The sequence below is a fragment of the Colletotrichum scovillei genome, assembly GCF_011075155.1.
Source record: "Colletotrichum scovillei strain TJNH1 chromosome Unknown Contig00009, whole genome shotgun sequence".
NCBI lineage: Eukaryota > Fungi > Ascomycota > Sordariomycetes > Glomerellales > Glomerellaceae > Colletotrichum > Colletotrichum scovillei.
This window is the reverse complement of record NW_023336267.1, coordinates 1,120,900-1,131,347: the sequence shown is the minus strand read 5'-3', so window position 1 is coordinate 1,131,347 and position 10,448 is coordinate 1,120,900. Positions and strand designations below refer to the sequence as shown.

The window sequence follows — 10,448 nt, the reverse complement described above, 5'->3', positions numbered from 1 at the left end:
AGCATCCGGGTCGCCAGCAGTGCTAAGAAATGCGCTTTTGAGCCGTGACTACAGCTTACCTAATGTCGCACACAAAAAGTGATTAAGTAGGTACTTTGGTGGATGCAACAGCGCCGAAGAAAAGGAACAACACTGAACAAAGAGTGGTCCCAGCCCTGGGGAACTGCACATGGAGCTTGGAATTATTTTCCCCGAGTGACACCGTGTGACAGATTGCAATGCGGGAGGAAGAGAATGTCGAATGTCTGATGTCTCCCGAATCCTACTGGGGAGAAAGGCTGAGGCCAGGCAGTCAGTCTGAACTTCTGAAGGATTAACAGCGGCCGTTGCAATCATTGCGCTGAAAACAACTCCTCAGCCACGGGAGATCCACTTGGCGGTGTCTTGGCCAATACTTGGCTCCAAATCAATCAATGTCAGCCACGCTCAAGACATAGTGTGGCTTCCTTCCCTCAAGCCCTGCCGCTCCTGCTGTCCTTGACTCCAGTCTACGAGTTCCTTTGTGAGTTTGAGGATTCCTTTGCTCGCCTGCCACCTGCCACGCCGGCAAAGAGTACGTCTCAAGAAACTCCACTACTGTGTAAGGTACCTTACTGCGTTTCCAGCTCTTCCCTTGTCCAGCTATTTTGTACTCATGTACGTACCTACACAGTGCTGCGGTGGAAGCAGGGTCCCTGGACTTCTCAAGGACTTGACCCACTTGGGCAGGAGGAGGTAGCCTCGAATAGGACGGCTGGGACCGGGGTACCAGGGCCAGGGGTCGGTCGGAGGAGCACCTGCGCTTGCTGCCGACCGGGGCCGGGCCCCCTTGCACAAGTCCACGACTCCTACCGCGGTGCAGCACTTGCCCGCGACGATCGGCCGTATCGCACAAGAGCGGTCGGTGCAATCAAGCGAGTCAGAGGAGAGAAGCCCTCTTGGTTCTCTTTACTGGCGTGTCTGGGCATCTTCTGGGCGCGACGTGATGGGAAGGACTGATGCCGTGGTTCGCTGCTGCCAGTCGCTAGAATCACATTGGATCTTGGGAAGGAGGGGAACACTGCGAGAAGAAGGGCAAGAACGAGTGAGTTGATGGATAAAGATTGAGGAAGGAGACGGGTCTGGAGGGGAAAGCGGGAAGGGGTGATGTTCGCCTAAACCAGAAGCCACGCCGAGCTGAGAGCCAAGGGTCCAAGGCCACGCGAACTCCTTTTCTTTTGGTGGCGTTGGCCCTTTCTTCGCCTCACTGCCCTGTCCTGCCCTACGTCTCATCATGACAAGACACACGACCGATTGATGATGGTATCTGGGGAGTCCCATGCCTTCCAGCTATTTTTCCAAGTTCCGGTTTCCAGGAGTTGACGAGAAACTCAATTCAGGGCTCACTCAGCCTTCAGGAGGCCTATCGAGCGAAAGCCGTCGAAGAAGCCGTGCCTTGCACGGCGAGGGGCTGCCTCGAAAGGCTTTATAGAGTTTAAGTGAGTTCCCCAGTCAATTCGGTATTCCCCTCTTCTTTTCCTCCCTTCCCCCCTCTCCCCTGGAGAAGCAAGAATCCATGGAGTTGGGATGTTTGTGGGACAGGACGGTGGGAGTTGCGTCCATTTCGGGACTGATTTCCTCCAGTTGTCCAATTATTGTTGATTATCTAAGCAAGTAGCGAAAGTAATGGCGCCCACACTTGGCACTCGCACCAACCACAAGTCAGCAACACACAGACTCCTTTTTTCCCCCTTTGCCAAATTGACCACGGGCTTCTTATCATCTGTCAACAAAATATAACGCCCGCGTTCACCTGCAGGACACGCTACCTTACCTTATGCACTCCGACTGCCAGATAGGCTGTCACTGGTCAGGCAGGGAGGGAAAAGGACTGGCAGAATTTGCTCTCGCACTCTCTATCGAATTTCGGCTGCCACTGGTTGGAATGCGAGTGCTCAATTGCAAGCCAACCAGGCCCCGAAGCCATCAAATGTCGTCTCATCAAGACTCTTGAGTCTGGACAGGAGTCTTAGTAAGAGAAGCTGCGGCGCAGACAAGCAAACACCAAGCAACGCGGGCCAATAACCAGACAACAAGCCTCCCGTTGTCCAGCGCCGCTGCCAAGAAGACACCAAGAACATGTCTGCCACGCTGTGCCCTCTCAGGTCCATCTGTCTTCAGAATGGTACACAGTAAACACCAAGTCGGCTCATCAAGAGAAGGGCCAATCTCGGTCGTTTACAGCGCCGTCGCGTCGCCACGTCTTTGCATCAGCGTCGCCAGCGCCAACCGTCAACCCGTCAACAAGACAAAGCACGCTATTAAGTTTGTTCATCAGTGCTCACACTGCCAGACTACCAGTGCCATTCGAGTCTTGGTGCCATCAGTTCGTGTCCAACGCGACCAATTGTCACTGCCGACGTGACGTCCCATGTCGTGGTACCACCACACTCTTTTGGGATAAGCTCGCAATCCCATTCCAAAAAGTTCCCACGGCTTTTCAAGGCCGCACCGTTGGCGGCGTTGGCGGCGCTGCACTGGCGTTTCTTGGCAGGGGAAACGAGGTTTTCCAAGCAGCCAAAGCAGCCAAAGCAGCCAAAGCCAGATACGTACCTTTTGGGATTGGTTGCTGTCCAAAATAACACAGGTTTGACAGGTTCGACCTTGTACCAATTCCATCCCTCATCTCTCGCCGAGTCTCTCGTATTTCTTCGTACCTGCACAGTTTGAACACTCCAATTGCTCCTTCTCATTGGTCAAGCAGCCACGCATTCATCACAGCACCGTCCGTTTTGCTGCGCCGTTGGCGGCAGTTTCCCACCACCTTTTCACCCTTTTCACCACACCACACCACTTTGACCACACACCATCGTGACCAACGACACCACCATTAATTATCCTCATCCTTTCCGCCCATTGTCACGTCTAGGCATGCATCATCGATCAAGAGCCTTTCCATAGCCGTGCATCGCTGTGGCTATATCCTGGCGGGCCTCACTCAGCACACAGCTTCTGTTCCCCTCGCCTTCATTTTCCGTACATACATATCGCCGTTTGGGTGCTGAGTACGCAACTCTCTACCAATCCTACCTACTACGTCTCCATCTGCATCTTGGACGGCTTTCCACTTCCTCATGTCGCTTCTGCAGTCTCCTGCCCTCTCTCTCTCCTCTTCAAATACAAGACTCTGCTTCCCTCACCCAACGCTCGGGTTTCCTTTCCGTCAGTGTCACTATCCCCTTCTAGCGCGGTCGCCTCCACACCCCCCGGCTTGGCCGCCGTATCGACCATCGTATCCCCCGTGGTCTCTCTCTTCTCTCTGTCTCTCTCTCTCTTCCTCTGCTTGGGTTCAATTTCCCGTCAACCAGCTGTTGGTCATGGTTATTGACACACTTGCGCCCCCCGTGTGGGCCTCGTCGTCCCATTCGATCCGAGGCATTGACATTTGCGGCCAAGTACGGCAAAGTTGCCAGGAACCGTCATTTCCTCCAAGCCATTTCCAAGCCCATCCGTCCCTCGGCCTGTTGTTCCGTGACCCTCTTGTCTTTGTCTGCTTCTCCGCGCTGTCTGTGTTTCTGGTACCTTGCATTGGTTCATCCGCAGTCCCGAACCCTCTGCCCAGTGCCGTCAGAAGGTACGGAGTACGGAACATTATTGAGTACACTACCCGTACTACGGAGGAGTATGTGCGAATATAGATACACATCCAACACTTGTGACTGCTAAGAGTTTGCCTAGTATACCGTAGACTGTCCCTAGTCACCTAGTCCACCACACTCTCTCGGTTTTTTTTTCCCTCTGCTGATCGACCCTCGTGTTCACAGCGTGAGTCTCGTTTTGACGCGCTTGGCCCCTCTTCTTTCACTGTCAACCGATCAACCGACTCCACGTCCTACTCTAGTCACTCGTCTAATCTACCCGGGCTTCCCACCCCTTTTTTTCTCTTGCAAGCTCCCAGAGCCAGTCACTCGTTGCCACTCCATTCTCCATTGAAGGGTTCCCCGTCCATTCGTTCATCGGTCCTGTCCCTCTTACATCCCAAAGGTCTATATCGTTGTGTGTGCGCCGCAAATCCTCTCCGACCCTATCCATTCCTTTCATCACGCTCGCACCCAAGCGCAAAACCAATCGTTAATTCAACGCCCATACGCGGCGCAGTCGTTCGTTCAAACAGACATCATCAGTCAAAATCATCACCATGCGTACCTCAACACTTGCGTGGGCCGCCGTCACGGCCCTCTCTGCTCTCGTCGAGGCTGCCGACCTCGAGGCGTGGAAGTCCAGATCCATCTACCAGGTCATGATCGATCGTTACGCTCATACCGATGGCTCAACCGACCACGAGTGTGAGCTTTACAAGTTCTGTGGTGGCACATGGGCCGGCTTGACCAACAAGCTCGACTACATCCAAAGTGAGTAAATGACTGTAGATGAATGCATCACGGGCTTTAGCCCAGAGACCCTGGGCCTCCCAACTGACCATGACCACCAGACATGGGCTTCACTGCTATCCAGATCAGCCCCATTGTCAAGAACATGGACGATGACACCGCCGTCGGTGAGGCTTACCACGGTTACTGGTCTCTCGATAACTACGCCCTCAACGATAAGTTCGGTACCTCGGACGACTTCAAGAACCTGGTCAAGGAGATGCACAACCGTGACATGTACCTCATGGTCGATGTCGTCGTCAACAACATGGTCCAGAAGCTCGACAGCCTGCCCCCCAAGCTCGACTACTCCAAGTTCAACCCCTTCAACGAGGAGTCCGACTTCCACCCTTACTGCAACGTCACCGAGTGGGACAACAGCACCAACTACCAGGACTGCTGGCTCTACCCCTACGGCGTTGCCCTCGCCGATCTGGCCACCGAGAAGACCACCGTCGTCGATGAGTTTGGCAAGTGGATCAAGGAACTCGTCTCCAACTACTCTATCGATGGTCTCCGTATCGATGCGGCCAAGCACGTCAACGATGCCTTCCTGCCTACCTTTGTCAACGCCTCTGGCGTCTTCGCCTTCGGTGAGGTCCTGACCGGAGCCCCCGCCGACTTCTGCCGCTACCAGACCCTGAACCTGCTGCCCGGCATGCCCAACTACATCGAGTACTACCCCCTCAACAAGGTCTTCTTCGGTGGTGACATGAACGAGCTCGCCGACTGGCGCTCCCAGGCCCGCGATGGCTGCACCGACATCTTCGCCCTCGGATCTTTCGTCGAGAACCACGACATGCCCCGTTTCGCCGTCTATGATGAGGATATCGAGCTTGCCAAGAACGCCATGGCTTACATCCTTTTGACTGACGGTATCCCCACCGTCTACCAGGGACAGGAGCAGCACTTCAACGGTAACTCGACTCCCTTCAACCGTGAGCCCCTCTGGCAATCCAAGTACGACACCACCGCGCCCATCTACCAGCTCACCTCTACCCTCCTCAAGACCCGTAACGCCCTCCAGGCCACCAACAAGGACTTCGCCACCACGGCCTCTGAGCAGCTCTTCGTCGAGAACACCCACCTGTGCCTCCGCAAGGGCCCCGCGGGCGCCCAGGTCGTCTTCTGCGTCACCAACAAGAGCTCCAAGGGCGACACCTACCAGCTCAGCGTTGGCGGCTTCAACCCCGGTGATGCGGTCGTCGAGGTCACCACCTGCGGCACCAGCACCGCCGACGGCACCGGCAACGTCACTCTGTACATGGAGAAGGGCCAGCCCCGTGCCGTCGTTCTTGCGTCCTCCATCGACGCCACCAAGATCTGCCCCAATGGCACCACTGCCGCTGGCCAGAGCAAGAGCGCCGCCGGCTTCATCGGCAGCAGCATGACCCTGGTCCTGGCTTCCGTCATGGCCGTTTCTTTTGCGCTCCTCGCATAAGCCACCCACCATTGGTTATGAAATGTGAGACATTGACAAAAAAAGGGCAAAAATCAGCAGAGAAGAAAAATAGGGCGCGACTCGGGCGGGTGTACTGCAAGCCAGACACATGTTTTCTTCTTCACATCGTCGAGTCTTTTTTTTCGCAAGCAAGCGGAGTTTGGATAATTCAATGGCGGCTATCATGACGCAGACTATCATCTCTTATCAGTGTAATTATCCTCCCCCACCCCCGGGCCGCATGTTCCAAACGAAGCTCTCACGTGGTCTGGTGAGTAATGCTATTCCATCCTTTTACAATGTATCTTGGTTTTATTTTTCTTGCATTTGTTCATAGTGATACCAGACCAATCTTTTCGGAAATAAATTAGTCATAATATCAACGTTGAGCTTCTGTGAGAATTGGTACTCGGTACATAAAACAAAGAAGCGCGACGGACGGCTCCGTGACCATCTATGAGATCATTGAAATGCTCGATACGGCCCGGCTAGCACATTCCGCCCGCGAAACTTCACGATAGCGGCGGATAGCTGGGGTTCGTTTCCATTATCTGCCCATGCCCAGGACCCGTTCCAAATCGAGACAACGCAGACGCGCTACGGAGTAAACTCCCTCTCTCTCTCTCCCCAGAATATTCGCCCGCCGGGTGCTGGCTGCACATCACTTGTCCAAGTGGCCAGTATTAAACGGAGGCCGAAAACAGCCGAGTCCATAGTATCATGCCATTCAGAATGGAACTGCATGAACGGTGAAGAAGCAATCCCCCTTCCCCAAACAATCCCCCGTTTGTTTATTTATTTTTCCCCCTTCTTTCCTTCTCCTCGGCGCTGAACAGTTCGGCGTCCTCCGTATATTAATCGTGGCCAAGCTTTTCTTTCCCTGGGCATTATTTAGTTATCCATCTATCCCGGGTAACCCAGCATTTGCACAGCCACCACGTGAGTTGACAAAAACTGGATAACGATAGCTTATCGGGTATCCTAAGACTATCCTTAAGTGTAAAACGTGGAGCAACAACCCTCTCGAGGTACGTTACCCGATTGTTGTGCCGAGTTTCCCCCCCTGGGTCTCCAGTGAAAAAAGAGAGACAAAGGATCCTTTCGACAAGTTGGGATTTTTTTACAATGGGGACGGTGACATGGTGAGTGACAGACAATAGGGGCTGGTGGAGGGTGGGTGGTAGAACAGGGGGGGTGGACGCTCCATCGATCTATCGGTCGAGTCGGACGAGTCGGGGTCCCACCGTCTAGACGGTACCTTGCACTAAGAGATTCAGCGCGCGAAGAGAGAGACCCAAAGGAAAAACAATAGGTAACGGACCGAACCCCGTTTTTAGCCCCCCAGCTAGGTAGGTATTAAAAGCCAAAAAGACAGAGTTGTACCTGACCTTAGTGCTTAGTTTATGGAGAGATACACTATTGGAGCCGCTCGTGGATACCTATAGGGGTGGGTGGGTGGGTGAGTGAGTGAGCCATTGGGGTCTTTTTATGCAACGTTTAGTTCCAAATTATGGGGAACGAGTATTCCGTATTAGAAGTTGAGCGCGCACACGGTGTGCCCAGCGTCCACCGTGTGCCACACTCAGTTTTTTCGATTTTTCGCTCGCCGTTCGATACGAAGGGATCGGCCGTTGGAGGTGTGGACCTTGGGCCTTGGACACCAGAAAGGAAACCGGGGCAGAGAGGAACAAAGGAAAACCGTTGGTTGGCTGGCGAAACATGGTTCGCTGAAAGAAAAGAAAAAACGGGATTCATCCATACGTAGGACAAAGAAGGGCAGTCCATCCGTACCCGGAACTTTTTTTGGACTACGTGACTACCAATAGGGTCGATTATCTGGACGATTCGATCGATTGACAGTTTTGGCAATGTATGGGAGAGAACATAGGAAAGGATACGGAATCTGCTACTGCCCAGAGAAGGAGGCGAAAAGAGGGACACACTTGGCAGCCTGAGTGGTCAATGGCAAGGTAGAGTGTGAAGGGTTGTAGATTAGGGGGTGGGATGGGCTCTGCGCGGGCTGCGCGGACGACGCGCGCTGTGCGTTCGGGACGCGAGGCGGCCAACGGAGAGAAGGATGGGAGAGAGGGAGAGATAAGACATGCATAAGATAAAGGCACATATTCTGCTCCGCAGAGTCTGGGTAGAAATCCTGCCTGCTTGCCTTTTATGCAGCTCCGAGACCTTGATTCTTCTTTGTACATCATGTAATGCAGATGCAGATGCAAATGCCCAAGAACAAGCGCCCGCCATTGGAAGCGATGTGATGAGATTTGATCCCCTCAACTAAAGCAAGGCAAGATAATGACGGGTGATCACTCACCACTGACCACTGGGCGGACTGCCAGGCTAGGACATATGTATGTCTAAGACCTCTCTGCGTGTGTGTTTTATCTTTTTTTCTCCTTTCTTTCTGCCTGCGTGAGAGAATACTCGGATGCCTGCTTGCCTGACTGGTTGATGGGATCACCACTGCAAAGGCCCTCGGCAGATGAGTGTCTCTGGGACTCGGGGAGATGGGGGCCGGATATTGAGAGTGGCATGCGGGCGTCCTCAATAGGCTTGGCGCTTGCCATCACGGCGCGACGGGTTCAAACCACCACCACCAGCAGTCTCCTCGTCCTCCCTTACTTCTAGGCTTTGACTTTCCTTTTTGTTTCTCGAGAGACATGTGTATCTACACAAGCTGAACTGTGAAAATTGAATAAAAGATATGCGTACCGCGTGATTGATAGAGCCTTGTATTTTCATGGTGATTGGGAGGGGGAGCATAATGCTTTCCTGTTTTGCTCTGGCCTTGCCGTCTTTGCAACTTGTTTCGTGGAGAAGGTGTCACGATGCAACCTCCACGACCAGCGTGCCACCCAACGAACCAAAGCATATCCGAACTTTTTTGCTGCCGCTATCGAGCGCGCTCGGGCTTTACCTATCTAATCTGCGGGGGATCGCTTTGCACCGTTTCATTGGGTGTCCGGTTCTCCCTACTGGCCTATGTACAGACCTTTCGGACCCTCGGAGACGAATGCAAACAGAAACGGAAGATCGCGTTCTTTTTATGCTGATCCTACCACCTCATGATAAAGCATTGCGGCACAGACTGTCTGAACGATGGGAGATGAATGGGGTCAACGAGGAGAAGATGCTCGAGCCCTCGACGATCCTTCGCTCAGGGTGCCGGGTCATATTCGGCCCCTCGTCCTGTCAAAGACCAGAAGGCCAAGAGATGTTCATTCATTGCCTGGTCGTTATTGGAGTACGAAGTACGGATACGCTTTCACCCTTGCAGAGTTCCCTTGCAGTTGGAGTCTCCTCACGAAAAGAGCTCCCGAGCCAAAATGTCTCTAGATGGGTCGATGGACACCGCTTTGCCTAATTCCCTCTCAGAAAGTTCGAGACTGACGGTAATGTGGTATTCTTACAAGGAAATTCTATTTTTGAAAAGCGAAAAAGAGAGCCCAACGTCGATCACCCCGCTCAGGCCGGACATTTATTTTTCTTTCTCAATTTCTATCGATTTGTAAGATTTCTCTCATCGCTTCCCTCATCTCGCGTGGACCGCGTGATGTGGATTCTTGCGTACTTGTTTTTATTGCTTTCCCATCGCATTTCATTCCCTTCACCTGTATTCAAGATTTTTTTCAACCGAACAGAGAGTAATCTGCCAACCTGCAGGCTGCCTTACGGCCGGAGAAACGAATATTGGTCCGTGAGGACCTGGTAAAGGCCACGAGGATCGGCATGTGGGAACTTGGGATTTCTTGGGAAGGGGACGCATGTCTCATCGCCTTCATTTGACAGTGACATGAAGGTCTCGGTTGTTGCTTATTCCTCCTCCTCCTCTCTCTGCTGCTTTTGAAACGAGACTTTTGGTTCTCGGGTAGAGGACCGCATGCGTCTCTGGGTCGAGAGTTAGAGACATGCATGCCGCGCAGGCTTCGCCCTGTGGGCGACGAGGCTGACTTTGCTTGAGCATATCTTTGCCAATGAGTATTGCGTATGACAGGCACCTTGCGTTACGTCCATCACGGTATGATGAGGCTGCTCTTCTTGGTTGCGTCTTGTCTCCGACCTGTCATCGCGATAACGACATCGCCGCTTAGGGTTGGAGGTTGGAGTTTTGACGTCCAAGTGGTTCGTCCGAAAAAATGGGGGTATACTTTTTCCTCCGTCCCCCATCTTGAGCATTTGGACGAATGCAGAAAATATGCATCAATAAACAAACAAGAAGGCGAAATGAAAGCTCCAATCATCAAAAATGTCAAAATTTTCCGAAACCGAGAATCGAACTCGGGGCTATGCCTAACCTCTCACAAAGATGAGAGGGCATCATGTTGGCCACTACACCATATCGGATGTTGTTGGAAAATCCGGCAAATCCAACGCTTATGTAGCTCTGTAGACCCGCTCAGTGCACGTGACTAGTGCAGCAACACCACACATCAGGCTCATGCCTCCCTTTTGGAAGGGAAAGAAAGACCCAGGTAATGCAGCAATCTAGTAAATCTGCTCTCTAATTTTCTCTTCTTCAATGCGGTGTCACCTTCAAGCACCGTGCCCTTAGCCTGCCGTCTCGATAAAGTTCTGTGGAATGCTGTGTTGCAGCTCGCGAGAGAGCCGCA

The 10,448-nt window shown here is 52.9% G+C and overlaps 1 protein-coding gene across 1 annotated transcript; it reads left to right on the top strand.

The window, feature by feature from the left end:
• The first annotated feature begins 3,001 nt into the window (after nucleotides 1–3,001).
• Nucleotides 3,002–6,193, top strand: HER10_EVM0001939 (alpha amylase). The gene is made up of 2 exons (XM_035471671.1): nucleotides 3,002–4,370; nucleotides 4,451–6,193. The coding sequence occupies exons 1-2, from the start codon at nucleotides 4,157–4,159 to the stop codon at nucleotides 5,827–5,829; spliced, it is 1,593 nt and encodes a 530-aa protein (XP_035328924.1). The 5' UTR covers nucleotides 3,002–4,156; the 3' UTR covers nucleotides 5,830–6,193.
• The last annotated feature ends 4,255 nt before the right edge of the window (nucleotides 6,194–10,448 follow it).

Bases quoted from the DNA above. Each gene is read 5' to 3' on its own strand.
- HER10_EVM0001939 (XM_035471671.1), top strand. From the start codon at position 4,157: ATGCGTACCTCAACACTTGCGTGGGCCGCCGTCACGGCCCTCTCTGCT. The intron at 4,371-4,450 runs GTGAGTAAATGA...CATGACCACCAG, and splicing joins CAAGCTCGACTACATCCAAA to ACATGGGCTTCACTGCTATC.